General features: G+C 37.4%; 1 protein-coding gene across 2 annotated transcripts in view; it reads left to right on the forward strand.

Moving 5' to 3' along the window:
* LOC129445116 (neural cell adhesion molecule 2) overlaps positions 1 to 24,852 on the forward strand; it is a 205,048-nt gene that overhangs the window by 151,297 nt on the left and 28,899 nt on the right. For both annotated transcript variants that reach the window (XM_073866293.1, XM_073866294.1), the window contains exons 2-8: positions 3,154 to 3,228; positions 6,007 to 6,213; positions 8,379 to 8,522; positions 9,801 to 9,938; positions 16,046 to 16,163; positions 20,186 to 20,355; positions 23,510 to 23,655. In XM_073866293.1, the coding sequence (XP_073722394.1) occupies positions 3,154 to 3,228; positions 6,007 to 6,213; positions 8,379 to 8,522; positions 9,801 to 9,938; positions 16,046 to 16,163; positions 20,186 to 20,355; positions 23,510 to 23,655 (998 nt within the window). The remainder of the gene's footprint in view (positions 1 to 3,153; positions 3,229 to 6,006; positions 6,214 to 8,378; positions 8,523 to 9,800; positions 9,939 to 16,045; positions 16,164 to 20,185; positions 20,356 to 23,509; positions 23,656 to 24,852) is intronic.

The raw sequence follows: 24,852 nt of genomic DNA on the forward strand, positions 1-24,852 counted from the left end.
GAATCCGGACATGCCTTACGTGCACTCGCGCCGTGCCCTTTAGACCATGCACTTAGATTGTTAAAATAGTGCCCTAAGTCTACTGTATATTTAGTACAGCATAAAAGAAATTGCCCGCATTAGGGTTGCAAATGAGTAAATAAAGACTGCAGATAGAAACAGCAGAGAAACTGCAGTCTGCTGAATGTTCCAGTGAGACACAATACTGCTTCAGGCGAGAGTAACATAGTAAAAAGAGTAAAGCTCAGGGATGGTGCAAATGGATTCTCGCAGGTGCATGTGGGATTTTTAAAGATCATTTAAACCCCAGCGAGCTTCTAATAGAAACATGCTAATGAACAATGACACAATGAGTGTGTGTGTGTTCGGCTCTGAAAGCATCCCATCATGCACTGCCATTCTTTAGCGGCGTCTCAGTGGCATTCCTGCCTTCTGTTAACCCTCGTGTGTCCAGAGAGATCCTGAAACTCAAATCACAGGCATTTGCAGTCAAGCTTCTGTTCCCTGCGGCGCATCTCGTCTTGTTCTGAATACAAAGACACCTAAAGTTATAATAAGATGGTAAATAACCTTAAACAGATTCAAGCTGTGATGAACAAAATTACAGATTTTTAAACAGTCCTGTTCACATGGGACACTTCATTCAACTTAAAACAATATAGATAAGGGGTGTCAAACATACGGCCAGCAGGCCCACAAAGATGTCCAATCCGGCCCGCATTATGATTATTGAATATTAAACACATATTTTAACCAAAAAGCCTAATTTGTTTGACTAGTGTGATCACTCTGTACCATGCCGGGCACAATTTGGTTAATCGCACGCTGGCTGGCTTGCTGTTCACTTAGTCTCAGGGGCAGAACGTGCAGTGTGATCGCAAATCGTGCCCGAGCATCAAAGGAGAGACGTCAATTGCGCGACCACTCACCTTCATCTGCCTTTCTAAAAACCTTCTGATGCATGCATGAATGTCTGAATCAACTTATTAAAGTTATAGTGGAAGATTTTCTTTTTCCTTGTGGATCATCTAGACTATTGGTCATCCCAGTTGTCAATCATTCTGAAAAAGTGGAGGGGGGTTTTTTTTTTAATTCAGGAAAATCTTTCGCTATACCTTTAATATGATGGGCATGTGAGAGGGCTGTGTTTCATTGTGCACCAAACTTTCTGCACCAAACATCGTGCTTTACGTCCTGTTTTCTTCAAAACAATCACATCCTAATGATGAAAGTGCCCGGGCTCGGATCGCTCAAAGTACAGTGCGAGAGCTTCTGGGGGAGTAGGGAGGGGGCACATTCGCGTTTGGGCACGGTTTGGTTGGGTTAGCCCTAATTTTAGTGTGCCCTAAATGTCATGGCTGGTCAAGACTCAAACAGAAATGTCTAGAAATGAGAGTAACGGCCCAGAACTGGTGTTTGAAAGAAAGCACAATTTAAAAGCATAATGCCTGTGTTTTATGACTTCAAACTGTACTAGGTACTGTAATACTTTACAAATCTACAATGTTATTACTAAAAGACTGTTCTCAAATATATTCAAAAGAAAAGTTCATGAATGATTGTGTCATAAATTGGCAATAAAGGAAGGACAGGAAGCTATAATTCTGTTAAGGTTCAATATAGAGGAATTTAAAATAAAGGCCAGTGGGTTTTTACAGATGTAAAGGACTAATTATGAAATTTATTTTTCACAGATCAGTGTGTTTTTCTAGTTTTCATGCAATTTAATTTTGTAGTTTGTTTTGTTAATATTAACAATTATCAGCACACTAAGTTTTGAAAAAGTTTTCTAGCGCTCATGGCGACGTTATTTCCCATCCAGCCGTCAACCTGAAATGAGTTTAACACCCCTGATCTAGATGTTGCACTTCATAATGGAAAAGATGCAGTTTTCAATGTGCAAGACTGTTACGTCTCAAAGATGTCAGTACTCATTCTGAAGAGATTGATCACCTGTAAAACTCCTCCAGATTAACTCACTAGTTGCTTCATTAGCAGGCATGTAGATGTTGGATGAGAGGACAACCAGCAAACTTTCTTCACAAGTCCAAAGAAACATTTATGTTGATGGCTATGACTCTATCAGTGTAGTTTAAATTGTTTAAATAACTTGCACAGGTTTATGTTTTATTGTTTTGTTCAAGTGGAATCACAGATTTATTTTCTCATCTGCCAAATGTGCTGAATGGATAAACTTAATCCTATTAGCTCAACAAAGAAGCGTTGCGTCTCTGCTGTTTTATTGTCTGTGAAATGCATCTGGATCATAAATTATCTTTAAATCTTTATGTTATTGCTTTAAAGGAACAGTTCACCATCTGTATAAACAGTAGGATGAGTAAATAATGACTTGTTATTTTTTAATAAACTGCTTCTTTAAAACACAAGACGGTTATCACAGCTAGATGAGATGTAGAGTACTGATGGTGACAGACATCTGCGTAACTCCTGAGACAGCGCTGCTCTTCTCTTTCTGAGTTTAGGGTTTTGTGTTTTGGTCATTAATCAGCCCGTTGGTTCCTAAATTAGACCTGTTAGCAGTTAGCAAAATCTGAAGAGACTGGACACAAAAAACCAACACCACTTCTCTGAGAGAAATAAATCAGTACAAGACTCAATGTGTTAAACAGCGAATTACTGCCATCTATAGACTGCTTTGAGTCGCATTAATGACTTTACAAAGATAACTGTTGAAGGGTTTTGGGTTATATGACATCTAAGGAGAAGATTAGTGATGAAATATAAACGAAAAACATTTTTAATCAAAAGACACTGATTCATATTAAAGATTAAAGCTCCTTTTGTTTGTTTCATGGTTTATATTTTCTTGTATTTGAATATTCACAGGTGTATTAGGTTGATCAGAATCTAATCTTTCACATCAGGATATTTTAGGAGACATAGTAGCGCTGACAATTATGTTTTGTTTAAGTATTAACAAAGCCTTAGATGTCTATGATGCAGGCTTTCAGCCAAAAATCTCCATTTCATATGCATTAAATTTCATTGATAAGGAAACAATATTGAAGTGAAAGAGATCTCACATGGGACAGTATTATAATAAAATCATTCAGTTAACTGTGTACAGGGATGTCTGATGTCTTTCTTTTCTATGTTAAATGACTTTCTCTCGTTCTCTTTCTGTCTCAATAGCTGTGCTTCAGGTGTCAATATCCCTCAATAAAGTGGAACTGAGTGTTGGAGAGTCCAAATTCTTCACCTGCACAGGTAAGCATATGTCAACGCTTAGAATTAATGCTGTGTTTCAGTAATCAGACACACAGCTGCTGTGTAAGAAGTGTTTTGTGCTATCAATGCATTACCATTAAAATAAAACATCGCCATTGAAAACAATTAACTTTTTTAGGAACATAGTTTTACATAAACAGCATTTTATTGTGTTTTTCATGAGCAAGGCAATGCCTGAAATTGCTTTACACAACCACATCACTGACACCGTCACACACTTTTTGGCTGGCGATTACTAATAGCGTAAGTGTGTATATCAACCATATTTTTAATGCATTGTCATGAATATATAAGAAAAACACAGCATTAAACTTTAGAGGTGAAACCAGAAAGATTTCATTCAACTTTTTCTGGGTGTCTTCATCTAAACTTTCTTCAAACAACCTAAACCCAAGTCCTAACCCAAGTGCTTTCCTCCCACAGGCCAAAAAAAGCAAGTTAGGCAAACTGGAGATACCAAATTGTCTCTCCCCCAACCTGTGTTTGGATTAACTTGTCACAAACATCGCTTTTCTTCTATCGTCACACATATTAATGCATATATTAATAGCAGGCAATAACAAACTATTTCATCTCTGTAAAAGAATGAAAAAAGAGTTTAATTTCTACCAACTACGTGGTCAAGGTTAATATCTTTTTTTTAAAACGCAATTAGTAATAAGTAAAGGAATAACTTTTGTTAAATACAACACTGACAATGTCATTTGTAATTAATAGTTTTTTTAAGCAACTTTTCCTCAACACAGCCAATATGATGAGAATATAGCCTGAGGAAGATGAAGAGATTGATCAGACAGCAGGAGTGATGGGAGATTGAGATGATCTCTCGCTTTCTTTCCCTCTCTTTTCTCTCTCTCTCTCTCTCTTCCTTTCTCTCTACCCTGAGGACATAAGAACACAATAAATCATTCTCTAATCACACAATACTCCAACACTTTCATCTCTCCTTCACTTCCCTGTAAAACAGCGAGCAATCTGGGGCTTTAACTCACTTGAGGTCATCTGAGGTTAGCAGATAAATCTTCTTGTGCTGGTGTGATGTTTTACACATCTGAACATCTGTGGAATATCCACGTAAAAATAAACCACCATACACAAACATGTACAGCTATGGAAAAAATGAAGAGATCACTCCAGTTTTGACTTTAATGATCATTTCTAGGTGTATTTTGATATCATGTAAACCTTTTGCATGCAAAAGACTGCTGGAAAACAGACCAATCTCAACATAACACCAACTGTGACGTTACAGTCCAGATATACACCACAACATTAAATTACACATTATATTAATTAATTACAATGTTGTTACAATGCTAGTTAATGCTATATGCTAGTTAATGCTATATGTTAGCGTTTAGTTCTACTATTGACGTTACAGTTATGTTTTGCAGTTCCATACTGAAAGAAAACACAAACTTAGCACTCAGAAACGTCCATTAACAATCTCCAAACAATTGATTATTCCTCAAAATCTGATACAGACTCAAACATAAGATCTGTTTACACACACACAGAGCTACTGAAGGAGAAACAGCCAATCAGAGCAGAGCTCAACATTATTATTCATGAGCCTTTCAAATAAGATAATAATAGACCATTTCATTATAAAGACAAATGTTGTAAATGGACATGTACAGTAAAACTGACTCTGGATCATTTTGCACTAAATAAAGCAACAAACCTTCTATGTAGATATCAGAGATCAATTTAACAGATTATTACAATGCATTCTTTGGCACCTCTAAACACACTTACCTATAAAGTGAACAAGATCATTGAAATGGTCTCTTATTTTTCTTCTGTTGCTGTATAGTCATTACTGAATTGTGTTATTTTACTATACGGCTGTGTTTCAACATCTTGTGAGCCGCCTTATCTTCTGTCATCATCAAGTGTGATTCTGATACAAAGGTTTATTTCAACTTATGCTACCTTTAAATGTTATCTGAGATGACAGATAGGTTGAATTTAAATTTAAGTGGTGTTTAAATATTTAGTTTGCTCCATGAAAACACTGTCAAAAGTACAGCGAAGTTACATTTCAGCTTCTTCTACTGTTGTTTATAAAAGTTCTGTAGAGTTTTGAGTTTTTAACAGCTTTACACGGTCATGACAGGTGAATGATTGCATATGTAAATTGGATAACTGCACAAATGTATAATTTTTTATATAAATTTCTTGTACTTTTAATCCAAATGTAAGATCTTGCTCCATATGCTTTAGTTCTGTTTGTTTCACTGTTATAGTTTTTTAGTTTTTTCTTACCTCCGCTGAGCTCCTAAACTCCCTCCATTCATTGCTTTAATGTCTCTTGTCCGTATGGTTTTTACTACACAATCATCCTTTAGGATCACATACAGTATAAGCGTTTCCCCACCGTTCCTCCTGACCCTGAGATGAAGTTTTAAGAGGGGAATTTTAAAAGTTCAGCTTCTCTGATTGCAAAGGAGCAGAAATATCACATCCCACTCCACAGCTTCATGACCTTCTGAGAGGAAAAGGTTTTACAGATGTTAGCACACACCGCTTGATGATTCTGCATGCGGTCGCTCATTAAAATCACCACCAGCTCCAGATAAAGACCATCCCAAATTATAGTCTGTGTAAAATCACATCTCATTCTGTATTATTCTGGGTGTGAGACCATAAAAAATGTTAACAGTTTAATTTTACTGTAGAGCATGCTGCTTACAACACCAAGGTCATTGTTTGATATCTATATATAACACATCATTCTTGGTTATGTTTCCTCAGCCATCGGTGAGCCAGTGAGCATAAACTGGTTTAACCCTCAAGGTGAGCGAGTCATCTCAAACCAGCGAGTGGTTGTGCATACAGAAGGTGTGCGATCTCGACTAACCGTCTATAACGCTATCATCGAGGATGCTGGGATCTATCGCTGTCAGGCTGCGGATGCCACAGGACAAACTCAAGAGGCTACAGTCGTGTTAGAGATCTACCGTAAGTTACTCAATGAAAACAATCACATCTGTGTCATTATAACATCCTACATGGATCCTATATTTGATACAGGGGAAGGGACCCTTTAGATGAGAGAGGCATGAAACAGGCATAGTAAATCTGTAAAACAGAGATTTTTAAGTAAGCAGTAAAGAGGCTGCTTTATCTAATTAGGCACAAAAGTACAACTATTGACAAATCAGAATCAAAGACTGGAACTGTTTTATAAATAGAAACAAACCATATTGTCACACAGCCATACTATATAGACAATACATTCGCACTATTATTCTGTTGTTGTTGTTGTGCATGCATCATTTTCTGTGTATTTTTGTTGTAGATTTAGTTTCATTATTATTTTAAGGTATTTGCAGTGTAATACATTTTCATTTTACTGTGAGATGGACAATTACACATTTACCTGCTCTTGCCTTTCAGTTTATAAAGATGAATCGGTACAGTAGGTCGCTTTGGATAAAAACATCTGCCAATTATGTCATAAATATCTAAACATATGAGAATTCAAAATATTTCAGCAAAAGTTGGATCAAAGACACAAAGACTGTCTATTCTGATGGGGATAGAAGTTGTGCTACTTTATAATTCTGATGTCTGTTGCCTTTCTCGTGGATCCTCATTGTCATGAGTTTGAATGAGTTTATTTTCTGCAGAGCATCATATCAGACTTAGAAAAACAACATGCAACGAGTCTGCAGGATCTCTTTGGGGCAACTTTTTGACATGCAGATTTCAACCTGACTATGAATCTTGAACCAAGCATCATCACAGCGCGCACTTCATTGATTTTAAATGCAAGCGATAGTATAATCACGGTTTATAAAGCAGACACGGTGTGGTTTCATTTGCCTGCCGAATTAACGCTTTAGCAATAATAAATCTGAACAGCTTGAAACAGACATCCAAGTTCAGAACACAGACCGCATTGATTCTTAAATAACATTGTGAAAGAAAGACAAACATTTACCTGTTTTATGATGCTTTTGCTGTCGCTTCTGCTACTTCCTGAGTGGGCTGTTAAGGGACGCTCACATTATAACGATAAAGTTAACAATAATGATAATTATATTAGCGTCCACATCACCGGACGATAACAATAACTTTATGCTAATGAGACGCGGTACTCATGCAAATCATTTACCGTTAATGGCATTAACTAATATTGCATATTTTCGGTAATAAAAACGGAATAACAAGCCGCATTTGCTAACTCTAAACAGTGAATAGTAGTTAATGTAATCTAATATCGATTGATATTATTTCTCGTATCTTTATTGTTATAGTTGTGTTGTGAACTCTGCTTTTCTCTTTAATATAAGAAGATTTTTAAAACTATTATAAACGTTTATAGTTATTGTTATATTGTGATTGGCCCTTTAGTCTTCAGATATTTTGTGATGTTAAGACAAAATTAATGTCAAGTCATTTGTGTGCAGTTCAGGTTTTTTACACAGTCTTGCGTTTTTGACCTTCAGTGGGTTTATGTGGACAGTTGTATTGGTTTTCTGCAGGAGTTACTGTAATTTACATGACTTTTTTCCAGATACGGCGCATGTATGTATTATCTTTGTCTGAGAAGTTTCTCCTAAAATCCTCAAAATAAAGTGACAGAAATAAGTCAGTTGTTGACATACAGTAAGTGTATAGAGATATAAAATGAATGTGGATAGTATATGGGATCAATTGATCTTTAAATAGCATGATGAGAAATGTTTGCGTAGACTGCATTAGCAGAAAAGGTTACAGGATTGAATCCAGGAAACACACATACTATTAAAAATGTGTACATTGTACAGAAGGTCGCTTTGGATAAAGCATCTGCCAATCGTGTAAATGTCATGTATATTAGTTCATTTCTGATTTATAGTTTGTGATATCTTGAGCACAGTTTGAGATTTCTCTTGTGAGATTATTGTGATCTAAACATCTAAGAATTCAAAATATTTTAGAAAATGTTTAAATTGGATCTCCGTTTAATCTCATTGCTGTGTAAGAGAAGTGTGTGATATTAAAGAGATGTGATTTGTGTTTCTTTACTGAGATTCTAGTTTACATAAGATTTGATAAAACCAGACAAACTGTTAAACTAACAGATGATGTTGGTAAGTGAGACAGATGGCAGGAGTGACATGTCTTTGATCACACAGAGAAGTTGACGTTTCGTGAAGTGAAGACACCGCAGGAGTTTCGTCAGAATGAGGATGCCGAGGTCATCTGTGATGTCATCAGCTCACCTGTACCTGCTGTCTCCTGGTTCTACAAGAACAGAGAAATCACATCTGATTCCAACAGTAAGTGTTTTTCATAAAAGTACTGCGGTAGTATCAGGCATTGGGTGGTATTACCGGACATGGCATCTACATTGCAATTACGTTAATAAATCTTTCATACCATAAAGACTGCTGTATAATTTCTCTTAGAAACTAGCCTGGCTAACACCACATGTTCATTTTCCCGCATTTGAGGCGTGGTTTACGAATGCCCAGAGCTGTTTATTGGGTGCTACGAATGTTTATTAAATGTGTTTTATGTAGCTCTTAGCCAATCGGTGCGTCGCATAGACGTCGTCATCATCTTGCTGCCCATTCCCCGTTCCCTATTTCAGGTGAAATTTGGGCTATGGTTTCCATGCTAGACTTGCAGCATGAATAAATTTGCGTGCAAGGCAGCATGAGGAAACCCAGACTACTAAGAAACGGCAATTCCTACGAGTTTAATATTATCAATATGAATACGTACAAGTCTGCATGTCTGTAAAACTGTTAATACGTAAACAATTAACATATTAGTCCTGTTAACACGTCAATATTATATGTTTCTCATGAGATAACGTTGGTAATGTAAACTGTATGTACGTTACATTTCACACTTAAAGCACAACAGATATCAGCTTCAGTCTTTGGAAATATAAAGAGCACTCTTTCATTTTTAGGCTTTAAACCTTTCATTGCAATTCAAAGGCAGAACTTTGGCAAGCTATTTAATCTGATTGGCCCCAGAGATAAAAATAATGGAGATTTCTCTGGATTTCAATCATTTTTATTCTCATTAGCGAGATGTGGTTATAAATATCTCTCCAGGATGAGAAGAGAAAGGTGTGCGTTCATCAGTACGAGACGACAAAACCAGACGAAAGGTGTTTTTTTTTGTCCATTATTCTTTGGATGTTTCATGTCGTAAATGTCCTTGAAATGAAAGCAGCGGTAGTTTGGAGGATTGATGTGAATCTTTTCCTGATATTGAGCTCAGCTCGTTGATTAAATCAGATTTCTCTTTTCTCTGCACAGTGGATTTGATTTCTGTCAGAAGTTTTAAACATGACATATTGACTTGAACACCTTACGGAAATTCATCTGCCTGCCGCTTTCACTGATCAATCCAAACTATCCAAAACTAACAACAACTCGAAACAACCTAACTGCCTGGCAACCCATCATAACGCCATAGCAACTGCATAGCAACTGCCCATAATGCACTACTGTGATCAAACCAACATGTTCACAATGTCATTCTCTCTCTCTCTCTCTCTCTCTCTCTCTCTCTCTCTCTCTCTCTCTCTCATAATAAAGACAAACTCCAAGTGCTGCCCAACAACAACCTCCAGATCCTGAAAGTGACCAAAGCAGATGAGGGTGTGTACCGCTGTGAGGCGCGAGTTGAGGCGCGGGGAGAGATTGATTTCCGGGACATTGTTGTGTTGGTCAATGGTAAGTCATGTACTGAATTCATCTATAGCGTGACACCACGTATGAGTGACACTTTAGATTATTAACTCAAAGTCTAGCTAGTATTCACAGTTTCAGAATAAAGTGATCCAGCTAACGCAGTTCAGTCAATGACTTTGTTTAGTACAGAGCCATGAATTGAGTACATTCAATAAAGATCACATCAAGACGCTGACTATAAACTTACAGTATAACAGCCTGTAAATGTTTTTATGCGCTGTATGAGAGACTTTGTTGTCTCTCAGTTTATAAAATTATGCATAAATCACATGTACACTAAAGGATTTACAAGGGAAGTCTATTTGGCAAGGTGGGTTTAAAAACAGAAATGTAGTAAAAGCACTTCTTCTTATTTCAGCTATAAAGTGTTAATCATTATTTAGTATTAGGTCTGCTGCTGTGCGCTGCTTTGAAGCAGAATGAATTCCCAGCAAGCAATAGTCATCATTTCAACGTTTAGGTTAACTATAGACCCAATCTATAGTCCGGCTATGAACCACTTCTAGCCAAAATAAACTCGAACTTTGTCACATGTTGTTTTGACCAAAGTCAACAGTGATTGCAAGCTGTTGGGTTTTAATTATTTATTGATTTTATTTCATTTATACCACGGGTCTGTTGAATGCTGTATTCTGATTGGCTGAGAAATGTTCTGTGGGTATGCATTAATTTCTGATAACCGCACACCTAACTTGTCAAATGTCTTTAAAAAAGGCACCAGAGCAATGTTTGTGGTAACCGTGGCATAAGAGGAATAATTGACCTTTGAATTATTTGAAAATAATGCACACCTGCGGTGTAACGCTTCGCGTCGCGTCGGGCCGCAATGCACCTTGGGTGTGCATTATTTTCTTATAATTCAATGGCCCGTCATCAATTATTGCTTACTTATTTTAGGGGCTTTAGTTAGACAGTAAAATTTTCACTGACGACCAAATTTTGTCTTGTTTTAACCTCAACGTCTGTGTTGCGTTTGACAGCTATTAGACGTCTTTTTAAATGTCTTTTAAAACGCAAGATTGTTCAATGGGTTATATAATATACCAATACAAATCTCATGACTTGTTCAAGACATTCAATTAACTAGTTTAACCTGCAAGACTTTCTTGGTCAACCATGTTCATCTTCAAATGCTCTACTGACTTTTGGTGTCCCTCAGAGTTAATCTTGCTCCAACTCTCTTTATGATTTATATGTTGCAGCTGGGTTCTTTTTTTTAAAAAAATACAATATTTCATTTCATTTATATGCTAACGATACTCAGCTGTACATTTCTTTTGAACCTGGTGATAAAAATGCAATAGAAAAGTTCATGTTTCCAAGAGCTCAAAGCATGGCTAAAGATTAATTTTCTGTCACTGAATGAATCTAAAACTTAAATAATAATGTTTGGTCGTGGTGATGCCTGCTCTTCCCTTTCGAGGGAACTTGCGACTTATCGCCGTAGTGACGCTTTGGGAACGCCTCCAGGCGTGAGTGCGTCTGAATGTGTATATCAAATTCAACCAATTGTGGGGTGTAACGTCACCGGCGGGGTGATGCGTGAGCAAGGAAGTATAAAAGACGACCTGAAAACGCCCTTGCAATCTTACATATTCTTAACGTCAGAAAACAGAGATATAACAGAGATGCAGGAGGTATGGCAAGGGAGACGCAGCGTCTCCTTCCCTTATCAGGGAACAAGGGTTACATGCGTAACCGGAGATGGTTCCTATCTTGGAGCGATTGCAGCTGGTTCAAAATGTAGCAGCCAGGCTTTTGAAAGGTACTTGTTCATTTCAGCATATTACTCCTATTTTGACCACATTGCAGTGGCTATCTGTCAAACTTAGAGCCGAATATAAGATCTTAATGTTGGTTATTAAATCAGTCCATAATCTGGTAGCAGTAGGGGTGAGTGGGGCACAAACTAACGCAGGGTTAATTGCAGCCCAGTCACACGAAATTACGTACCTATAGTCACATAATTTTATAATTTTTTTTCGTGATACTGTCACGAATTTCCACGTATTTTCGTGATCGTATCGCATTTATGTGTCATTGTCACGTATTGGTTACTCAACTGTTTTGTCCTAATTTCTTACCATTTTCGCTTCGGTTTAGGGTTAGATTTACATAAAATGTCATCCTTACCCAAACCCAACTCTAACCCTAACGTCAGGCGACAATGGTTTAAAAATCAGAAAATATAAAAAATTAATCTGAAACAAACAGTATTAACCAATACTTAAAGTGACATCCTAATGCACACACCAAATCTAACCCTAAACCGAAGCGAAAATGATTTGAAAATAGGAAAAAGCAGTTGAATAACCAATACATGACACATAAACATAAATTCGTGATACGATCGCGAAAAAACATGATAATTCGTGACGGTGTCACGAAAAAGAATCAAAAAATTATTTGACTATAGGTACGTAATTTCATGAGACTGGGTAGTTAATTGTAACACGGTTACTTTAAATATTACTACTGGGCCGTGCAATCTGTGCTTTTTCTCTTACTGTCAGAAGACCTCCTGTGAATTTGTGAAAATTTTGTATGTGTTTTGGTTAAGATATTGATCAAAGAGTGTTTGGGAGGCATGAAAGTAAATTTCTTTATCTTAGTCTATGTTTTGTTTGCGATTTCTGAGTTGGGTGTGTACATCACCAAATCAAACCTTATATTATTTTAATCTCTGTCTTGTTACCTAAAACATAACAGCATTTTGTAACATGTCATCAACTCCAAGTAACTGATAGATGGTATTGAAAACATTTTTACACAGCGGGGTTAATTGTCACACAGTCTCAGGTATACAATGATAATGAAATGAAAATAATGCAAATACTATTCATTAAAATGATTACTGTTAATAGAATATCAGGGGAGATAACTCACTATTATGATTTTAAATGTGCAGCCTTTCAAAAAAGCCTATTCGTTGCTGCCTAATACGCGGATGATTCTATTAAGGATGATGGATGGATGGATGAATGTGTATATATCTATCTATTATAATCAGCTATATAAACAATATCCACTGAATTTGATTGAATTATTTGTGTATAAACTAAATTTTCTAGCAGGTGTTACAAACCCTCTGTTAGTTACAATGAACCTCACCTATGGGGTAACGTTTGGACTCCTGTCATTTTCTGTGTAATTGTACGATAGCGGTAGGTCCAACAAACAAAAAGCATTAGTTTGCGCCCCGCTCTCCCCTAAATTTTCAATCCCCAGATCAAAACTTAAACACTGTGGTGACCGAGGTTTTGCAATTGCTGGGCCCACACTTCGGAAAAATCCAATCGAAATTACAACTGCGTCCTCTTTACCTGTGTTTAAAATTAAGCTTAATCCTCACCTCCTTGAGTGAATGTCCTACCATAGAGGATTTTTATGCTATTTTATTGTTCTGGATAATTTTTATTGTAGTTTGTTTTTTATCCTGTCATGTAAACCACTTTGGTCAACTCTTAGTTATGTGCTAAAAGAATAAAAAACTTCATTGGATAGATCAGCTGACCAGAATCAACTAGCAATAAAAGACCAACTTTTACCAAGATAGAAATGATGTTGTGATGTGGGTCAGGTTCTGACTGAAGTAACTGTGTTTGTTGATCACCTGAATGTCTGTACACTTAATTTTCTGCTGGCTGAATTTGTGACTAAATGTTTCAATTATGTCACACTTCAGGCATGCCTGACTCCCGAGCAAACTATCAGCTTATCTTTAAAGGCGCTTCGTAAAAATACCGCCTTTTATTTTCAACGAGCTCATTTACCTCGTTTCGCAAAATGAGCCGTCGTGAAGATTCGATCGTGCCGAGCTCTGCCTGAACGGACACAATAGTGTCTCATACTTCTTAAACTGATGTAATAGCAGGAAAAAAAAAGAAAAACACGTGTGTTGCATTCAATTTAGCATCACCACTTATAGCGAGCAGGAAGATCCAATAAGCTCGCTCAATGAGGCGCGTCCTATTATCCTGAAGACATGGCAAGAACCGTCTGCCGTCCCAACCGAACAACCTGCCGCTTAAATCACTTAGCAGACGTTGAGTAGACGAAGACCGAGGCCTTGTGTCGTATAAGATACACAGATTTATTTCCATTCCAGTAAATCTTGTTTGTTAAGTTTCTGTCTTGTATATCTATGTGTTTGGAGTCACTGTCGTGCTCGTCTGCATGTTTTCACAACTCTGACTTTTAGCATCAGGCGGGTTGAGCTGCTGGCTTCTTTTCTCCGTCCTCTTGATCCTTTAAAGGAAATGTCATTGAGATAGAGGACATCTCATCTCATCCCATCATTCTCGTCTCGACTTGTGATATCAGACCCTTTGAACTCAGTGGACAGTGAGCCAATGACAGAGCGGAGGATAATGATTCAGCCTGCGGAGGACGATCAGAGATGATGTTTGATTCAACCATCAAAGCAATCTGGCAGAAATTAGTTTGCAAATGAAAATGTTATTTTAGCATCTGTTAAATGTAAAGAAACCATTAATATAGTTTAACAGTTAAATCTCTAATAGATGGACAAACAGACAGAGAGAGTTAATATAGACCTGGTAGACAGATAGAGAGATGTACGCTCTTAACAAGTGGCTTTGTAAGACTCTCTTTCTTGTGTTTTGTCTGTGAAATAACAGAAATGTTTAAGAGCAATTTCTACAAAATGATGAACTGAGACAAAATAGCCGCAACAAAACGATTGGAGAGGATCGATCGGCTGAGAGATCAATTATAATCTCTTCTCTGTTTGGTCTTTTCAATTTCTATGATTCTGTCTCTCTTCTCTATTTAGTTTTCTTTTTGTTTCTTGTCTTTGTTTAACTCTTGATAATATCCTGATTCTGTCTACATGTTTAGGTTTTTTGATGGACGTATTTATCCACAAAACTCCATGTTTTCTGTAACTTATGGAAGAAAACTCAAACACTGGGACCGTATGTGTGTGTTACAGTATATCTATGTATGAAAAATCAGCCTGGTCTCACTGTTAATACATACTATTATTACATCATTAATTAACACAAAACATATTTTTGTATGTTTAAATAGATGCTGAAGCATTCAATGTAGACGTATTTACATTTAATCGTAGCATTATTAAGTTTTTACAGCTACAAAACGTAATACATTTACAAATCTTTCATACCATAAAGATTGCTGTATAATCTCACTTATAACCATTTTATTAATAATGTTACCACCCAAACCTTACCCTAAACACAAACACTTTTTATACAAACATTTTTTAAAATACTTAATGTATTATGCAACATAACAGACAGAAATGTGTAAAAAATGTAATTCACCAAAACGTTAATCCAGCTTCTTTCTGAAGACACGCATTTCAAATTTTAAAAGTACATCGACTTTTAATATGGCAATGTCACAAATCTGTGACGTAACACGAAAGAGCCAATAAGTGTTTGATATCACTGCTGTAAAGCATGAAGCAATGTGCCATAAAGCTTCTTGAAGCGCAATATTTGAATTAACATTCATAACGAACGCAAGATTTTATGTTTATGGTCGCTGATGAGAACTGCGATCATGATCGCTGGATAAAGGGCTGAATTTAGATCTGTTCCTCACAATCATATGAATTTTAAAGATGTGGATTACAGCAAATTATTAAAATTGTATTAAAATAAATAAAATGACGTTTATGTTGTGTTTTTGTTTTGTGTTATTGTTGCATAGGAGAAAACTCCTTTTGTGTGTCATGGCAAACAAACTAAATATTACAAAATGATTAAATGATTACAAAGTGTAGTCTTGTTTAATATCGTGTAATTCATGAACATTTCATTAGTAAATGAATCTTAATCTTTAATAAATAAGTCAATAAAATGAGTAAAAAACATTTCCTTAATATGATTATAATAATTATAAATATGTGCAAATCTGTACTGCTGTTAATTTGTAAATAATTAACATATTATTCCTGTCAACACGTTGATATTAAAACGTAAGGAAATGTATTTGTGGCACAACCACACTTCACATAAAAATACACACGTATTCTCATGAGATCATGTTGGATAAACTGATTTTGTATGTATGATAAAAGTGTTTGTTGTCGTTCACAGTTCCTCCGGTTCTGATCGTACCACAACAAACCTTCAATGCCACAGCGGATTATCAGGAGTCAGTCACCTTCACCTGTATCACATCAGGCTCACCTGACCCTCAGGTTACCTGGTACTGGTGAGTAACTAACAGACAGATAAACAGTATATCATTATAGAAAGAAGGACGGAGATGTCTATTAAAGACAGACTGAGAGACTATTACATATATATTTTTTTATTTAAAGACATGAGCGTGTAATATTCAGAAATGGATTATAGCTTCTTCAGTTGTGTTTCATGAGCTGGGCTGTGATGGTTGTTGAGTGGTTTGTTTTAAATGTTATTTGTGTAGATGTGAGATACAGGACAGTGGTCATGCTGGTCTTTAATGATCTGTTCGGTCTCGGTCTACGGTGAAGAACTGATGATGTGCTGTGGTCAGTTTCCCCGGACAATTCAGGATAAATGAAGTGAGACCCTTGGCCTGGGAATCTTTGTCTTATGTAATGGAAAAGAGGATTTTTAGAGGCTTTCAGACCACCGACTGTGATTGTGTGAAGACCAAAAGCTTTGTATGGATTAGTTGTCCTAAGCACTTTATACATCAGCTCAGGAGAACGATTGATCTTCATTCATCTGTCCTGATGAGCAGAGAGTGAATTCTTCAGCTCTTTCACTTCTACACTTTTGTTTTAGTAAAAGTCTTACATCTCTTACATACCACCTGCAGTCTATTTAACCAGGTGTAAACAACTTGGTGTAGTGCTGTGTCATGTAAACTTAAAGTGGACATATAATGAAAATCTGACTTATTCCACGTTTAACTGCTAAAATTGGGTCCCCAGTTTTATATCAACCTAGAAAATGTAAAGTTAGTTTTGGTAAACCATTCTCTGCAAGCATGTAAAAAAAATAGGTCAGTGAAATTTGGCTCCCCTTGTGATGTCAGAAGGGGATCTTATTACAGTTATACCACCCCTTTATCTGCACTATCCAACCACGGCACTGACATTAAGTGCAGATAGAGAGAGAAAATGAAAGTTTAAATTTCAACAAACCACCATTATGGTGATCAGTGTTTCCATTTCATCAGCTCATTTGCACACAAAAACAACACATTTTTGCTCACACCTACAATGTGGTAATGTTAACATCTTATAATAAATGATCTGTGGGGTATTTTAAGCTAAAACTTCACATATGTACTCTGGGGACACCAAAGATTTATTTTACATCTTTAAAAAAGTCTTGTGAAATGTCCCTTTAAATGAAGGTGTTATTATATTTTTAGCATCTTAATAAGCATGGCAAAATCATACAATGTGTGCGCTGCTGGAGTTTATTTCAAGACTGATGTTAATGTGGACTTATTTGTGCATTATTTCTCTAGCAAATCAGACACAACACATACACCATGTGAACATAAACAACACACAACAATACAGCAACACCATTTCATCTGAACATCTGAAATATTTAAAATGAAAGACTTTGAATTGTGAACACTAACTGGGTTTCCATCCAAATCTCAAGCGAATCTTTTCAAAATGTGCAAAAAATAAAAAACTAACAAATGTGAATTCAGTGCGTTATCATCAAGTTGTTCAAATGAATGACGGTGGTATTGGTAACCTATTAACCAACAAGTTTAATAAAAAAATTCACGCTTAGAAAATGGAGACAGGATTGCATTAAGTTACGATTAAACAAGTTATACATTTACTAGCAGTGCAGTTTGTCATTGCCAAACTGAAGTAGAAGTGCAACATTTTTGATGCAGGCACGAGCAGCAAGGACAATGCAACAACATCAAGACTAGGGCTGGGTATTGGCAAGGGCCTCACGGTACGATACATACCGCGATACATTGGTCGTGATACGATACGGTGCAATGCATGTTGCGATACATTGCGATACTTTTTTAAAATAGAGCTGACTTAAAAAAAAAACTTTTTTAAAGCCAAAGTGCTTCCACACGTCGACTTTGAAAGCTGCAGTTGTTTTTACATTTTCTGCCATTTTCTCAGTCCCGCTAACTTCTGAGACAAACAACTGGACAGCAACAACTACAGCAGCAGCGAAGGAGGTCGTTTGATGCACACTGAGGGATTTTATTAAATAAATATATTTATACCGGTAGTAGAGATCGAAATATTGATACACTATTGTGGAAAAATGTTCACGATAGTTAACTGTGTCGACATTAATCATGACCCATATGTGGTAAAGACAACATCAGCTGTTATAGCTAGACGATCAGTCAGGTGGGTTTAATGTTTGCTATGTCAGAGTTTATTCAGCAAATATGTTTCCATCTCTCATTATTCACATTTACTCTTTTTCGCAATTCAAACTCCACTCAAGCAAACGTAAAAACTTTTTGTGAAGTAAGGGACTTTTATGCAAAATTTGGGGTTTCCATCACTCATTTCTTTTGCGATACTTTAAAATGCACATCAAATCAGTGTGTTGGAAACCCAGCTACTGTTGAAGTCTCAGCACTTGAGCTCAGATTGGGTTCATATTTGCAAAGATTTCAAAGTCTTCTATGAAAAATCACAGTTTGAGACCTTGTTAAGATCTCTTTAGCAAAGACACGTATGAGATTATTGTGGTCTTTTCTCGAGAGGAACATCTGTAGGAGACCAAAGAAAAATCCACTTGCTCTCCATATAGTTTGAGTGATGTCTATAAGAAACATACTTTGTGTCATTTTGGTTTTAGTTTGATGTGAATGAGATTCAGAGGGTCTAAATGTGTCCAGAGAGTTAAAATGACTTGATATTGAAAGATAAAAGTGGAGCACAATTATGGTTTTCACAGATTTAAACCTTTCTTAGATTGACATGATAGTTTAGTAATTGACTGACATTAAAGTGAATTAAATTGGATGTATTTTTGCCCGCATGTGCACCTTTCAGCAATATAACAAAGATTTCTTTTAATTCAACTTTAAAATTACAGTCATTTAAAGAACAGACGTCCTGATGTTAAAGTGAACTCTATAATGAGTTTAAATCAGGATGAGTGAATTTCATACAGTGCTGTCAATGCTTTTTTTCGATCTTAAGATGATTACAGGTTTGATTTATTTATAATCATGTGAGCAGCATATTAGGAATAGTCAACATTGTGTTTATAATCCAGTTGTTTAGGAATGAATACAACACAAAATAAGCAGATAACTATTAAAATTCAGCTTATTGTAGAAATCTATTTTCATGCATTTACATGCAAATTAATAAACCAGCAACGCAGAAAACTGCATTTTCTGGGATATTTGTTCGATTTCTCGCAGGCAGTGATGTCACCGCCTATAGTACATACAGTATAGTTGTTCAGGATGCAGACAGGAAATATCTTGCACTACACGGTTGTATCTCTTGTCATGTCTGCAGAACCTGTACATGTAACATAAGATGTTATTTTTGCAGTTTCTCTGGCAACTGCTTGAGTCGAGCACAGACTTTTATGCATTACTTTGCCCTTACTTCCTCCGCGTGTGATGTTTATCTTTCACACATGAACAAAACTGCAAGAAACACAAAATCGGGGTAATGAGCAAAAAACTACCTGTGCTGATCGGTTTTTGTTTATGCTGTTTATGAGCTGTCTCCCAATAAAAGAAAATCTTTTTACACTTTTACATGACCCCACACATTATCAGTTTATTAGGCATAATCGGTGTAGGACTGTGCATGTAAATGCACTCATTAATAACATAATAAAAAATGGTCATAAATGTATTTTGCTATGTCAGGCATTAGTCTTACTGTTGTGCATATGTGATTCGTTCAGATTTGATTCAAAGCCTTGTGTGCTTGCTGTACTTTAGATCACTAACAAGCATAAGGTGAACAGCTTTGCAATCTACAGTATCTAAAACATGAATGTAGTGTGTTACCTGTGTAGTAAACATCACATAAACTCTCTGCCTCATTATTATCATATCAGTTCATTATTATCAGTATCAGTCTTTCAGCATGAACAGATCAGGGCAGATGTTTACTGAATTATTACTGAATGAATGATCTTTAATTATTGCATATGTGATTCTGCTTAGCAGGCATAAATAATGAAGAAATCCTATTACATGACATACAGTATTGAAGCAATATCACATGAGTGTTTGTCTTTATGATTTGAATGTGTCTATAGGAAAGGTCATGTGATTGAACGCTCAGAGCAGTATGTGTTAAACTCTCTGGATGGAGGAAGAAGCACACTGATGGTTAAAAACATCCGGCAGGGGGACGGTGGACCCTACACATGCAGAGCCAGCAACAAAGCCGGGAGCATCGAGGGTCAACTCTTCCTTAAAGTCTTTGGTAAGAAATGCACACAGACACACACGCACCCAGACACACACACACATGCATTGACTGTATTGACAAATAATATTGACACACATACAAACTGTGTTTCATTTTACAGTATTAACAGTTTTCTCCTGGTAGGAGTGTGAAAGTCTTTACTCACGGCTGCAGTACAGCCCATTTTTCTTTCATTTTTCCATTTAGTTGCTTTCCACTCAAATTCTCTTGAAGAAAATGAAGCAATGCGTCTTTGAAGGCACCACACGCGTGATGCCACCCGCGCAGTAAATGCACCTCGGTTTCAAACAGGAAAATAAAAGAGCCTTCAATTATTATGAAAAAACTCCAGCAGGTTCTTTATGGAACCCGGATTCAATTGATGTTTTCATGAAGCCGGTGTGCACATTGGAAAACTGATTATTCTGATTGGACCTTCTGTCTTCTGCATGGAAATGTATGGAGATTTATTCACTGCCATCAGGGTCCAAAGCCAGAGCGGCTTGTTCTTCAAAATGCACATTTATATGATGGTCTTATTGCTCGGGAAGCGACACAGTTGAGAGTTCGTGAAGTTTTATATTCTCAGTGTTTTGCACACGAGGCAGACTGGAGGATAAAAGAGCAAAGAGAAGTTAAGATTTCAGGGTCTGTGTCTGCTGACACATGACGTTGTTTTTATCTGTGAGATACTTGCTTACTTAACAAGTAGTGTCAGACAAAGTGCACACTACAAAATATAAGTGTGTCTAACGTGTGTCTAAGTAGTGAAATTGCAGCCAATCGCTGTCCTATAAGAAGCCCAGTGTTTGTGAATCACAGTGACACAATAAACGTTTCACTTGAACGTTTGAATTTAGTTGAAGAGTTTAAATGCTGCTGGTTTCTAAAGCCCTGAGTATGGTTTGTCGAACTGTGAAAAAAAATCTGTGAAAGTTTTGCGTTCAGTCACACATAAAAAAATGTACTTTGGCATTAAGACTTTATAAAGCATTTAAATGACTAAAAGGTCTAAATGACGATTTTCTGTGATTGTGACGTCTACACATCCCTGCTGACACCCTGTAAACCACCTCCAGCACCCCAGCAACTACCCACAACACACTGGCAATCACCCAGAACACCTAAACAGCTACCCACAACACCCTCCCAACCACCCACAAGATCCTGACAACCCTCAAACACATTGACAACCACCCACAACACCTTGACAACCACCCACAAGATCCTGGCAACCTTTAAACACCGTAACAACCACCTACAACAACTACCACCCACAACACCCTGCCAACCACCCACAAGATCCTGGCAATCGTTAAACACCTTGACAACCACCCTCAAGATCCTGGCAACCCTTAAACACATTGACAACCACCCACAACATGCTGCCAACCACTCACACGATTCTGGCAATCCTCAAACACCTAGTCGACCACCCACAAGATCCTGACAACTCTCAAACACCCTGCCAACCTCCCAAAATACCCTGCCAACCTTCCAAAACACCCTGGCAACCTCCCAAAACACCTTGCCAACCACCTATAACACCCTGCCAACCACCAACAAGACCCTGGCAACCCTTAAACACCTTGACAACCACCCACACCACTTTGCCAACCACCCACAAGATTCTGGCAATTCTCAAACATCTTGTCAACCACCCACAAGATACTGGCAACTCTCAAACACCCTGCCAACCACCCTCAAGATCCTGGCAACTCTTAAATACCTTGACAACTTCCCAAAACACATTGCCAACCACCTATAACACCCTGCCAACCACCCACAAGATCCTGGCAATTGTTAAACACCTTGACAACCACCCTCAAGATCCTGGCAACCCTTAAACACATTGACAACCACCCACAACATGCTCCCAACCACTCACAAGATTCTGGCAACCCTCAAACATCTTGTCAACCACCCACAAGATACTGGCAACTCTCAAATACCTTGACGACCTCCCAAAACACGTTGCCAACCACCTATAACACCCTGCCAACCACCCACAAGATCCTGGCAACCCTTAAACACCTTGACCACCACCATCAAGATCCTGGCAACCCTTAAACAAATTGACAACCACCCACAACACCCTGCCAACCACTCACAAAATCCTTGCAACCCTTAAAAACCTTGCAAACCACCCATAACACCCTGCCAACCACCCACAAGATCCTGGCAACCCTCAAACACCTTGACAACCACCCACAACACCCTGCCACCCACTCACAAGATCCTGGCAACTCTCAAACACCCTGGCAACCACCCTCAAGATCCTGGCAACTCTCAAATACCTTGACAACCTCACAAAACACCTGCCAACCACCCACAAGATCCTGGCAACCCTTAAACACCTTGACAACCACTCTCAAGATCCTGGCAACCCTTAAACACATTGACAACCACCCACAACACCCTGCCAACCACTCACAAGATCCTGGCATTCCTCAAACACCTTGTCGACCACCCACAAGATCCTGGCAATCCTCAAACATCTTGCCAACCACCCTCAAGATCCTGGCAACATTCAAACACCTTGACAGCCTCCCAAAACACCTGGACAACCACACACAACCCCCTGGCATCATGACGGCAATCTTTGCACAGCACTGATCATTCACTTCAGGAAAGTAAAACATTGAATGATTGTAGAGTCGTCTTCTGTGTATCTTTGTACACACAAACACTCGCACATGCAGTTGCTCTTCATTTACCCAGCAGCAATTCAATAACAATGTTTACACATCAGCATCATTTATAGACACTTCAACATCTGCTGATATAAATAAATACTTCACGTTTGTTTTCACATTGCTGTTATACTCTGAGGAGAACATTTCCTTAATTTAAAAATAACTTAAATCTGTTGTAAAGTGGTTTTGAAATAGGTTTAACTTCTTTATGCAAAAGGTAATTTCTTATCTTTATTTTCAAAAGTGAGGAGGTGAAAGAGAGTTGAATTGATTTTGGCTCTCACTGTCAAAGGAGAAACTCATGTCAGGCAGAACACTGAGATTGCTGAAAATTGAGATGTATTTAAAGCAATTATCTACTGAAATACAACTCTAAGGAAAAGTACAAACTATAGCCATTTAAAAGAAATGACTCAACATTGAATTGTCTGTCTGTCTTTGTCTCTGTCCATCTGTCTTGTCTGTGTGTTCAGTTCAGCCTCACATCACACAGTTACGTAACGTGACAGCGGTGGAGGGCAGTGCTGCTATGATCTCCTGTACGGCTGAAGGTGAACCGGTGCCTGAGATCTCATGGAGAAGAGCCAGTGATGGACAAACATTCAGAGATGGAGATAAGGTGAAGAACACACAAACACATCATCAACTACATCTGCACTGTAGAGAGAACACATTCTGTCTGTCAATCTTTACCTCAGTTCTTCTGTCGTTTTTCTCTCTGTGCTGTGCTTGTCTCACAGTAGCATATCAGACAGTCAGAAAGCATCGGCCCAAAGGCATGATAGTGTCAGACAGACTAGAAGACACACAAACACACACACAGCTTCATGTATCCTCTTACAGACTCTGCTCTGAAATCTAATTTGTTTCTTGGAGGTCATCAAACAAGAAGTTAAATTTGCACCACAAAATGAAAAATATGATTCTGGCAACTGCTTTTATTAGCGGTTTATTAGATTCATTCAGTCAGAAAGATTTTAGTTTTCAGTAAGCTGTGATGTGTTTGTATGCTGTGTACTTTATATTCATGTGCATTGTTCAAATGCATTCATATAATATGTGTTTGGTGTGTTTGCTAAGGAAAGCATTACTACCCATCCTTATAGTTAGTGAACGGAACAAAGCCGTAACTGGAAATATTATACTTAAGCACATAATTCATCTTACTCTGATCCTACTACAAACATGAAGGATACTTACATCATCATGCAGAGAGATTGTTGAGCAGATTGTTGAGCATCTTTTAATTTCATTTTTCACAACGTTTTTTCACAACGATTGCATTTCATGGAGGACAGAATAATAGAAAGAAACTAAGGTCATTAAACCTAAACTTTTCTCAGTAAAAAAATCAATATTTCGTGAATACAGAAGAACTCTCTCCTTACCGTAGCCCGATTCAGAATGTTGAGTTTATAATAATGATTTATCATTGGTTTGCTCGAGTAGGATTTTATGGGAAATAAAACTTTTTAAACTTATTGCGTGATTACGTCACATTCGTAAACAACAACAAAAGAAAACTATACAAAAAAATACTTTACAAGTAACTGCAATTTTATGTTTCAAACTGAGATGGCGATAGAGAGGCAAAAGTTACAGATTGTAGCTTTAGGGGTTGTGCACACCAAAACTTTTAAACATCAGCTAAGCGCTTCTGATACGTCCGCTGTAAGACGGTTGGTTGCTGTGATACTTGTCCCGCCCTTCATCCACTGTGATTGGATGGCCGCATGAGAACTGACATTGACAAGCGGAGCTTTTTACCTAAACTTGAATATTTTTCAACTCTCGGCGCTCAGCGCTGAGTGCGGAA

Source organism: Misgurnus anguillicaudatus, chromosome 3, assembly GCF_027580225.2.
Source record: "Misgurnus anguillicaudatus chromosome 3, ASM2758022v2, whole genome shotgun sequence".
In the NCBI taxonomy this organism is placed as follows: Eukaryota; Metazoa; Chordata; class Actinopteri; order Cypriniformes; family Cobitidae; genus Misgurnus; species Misgurnus anguillicaudatus.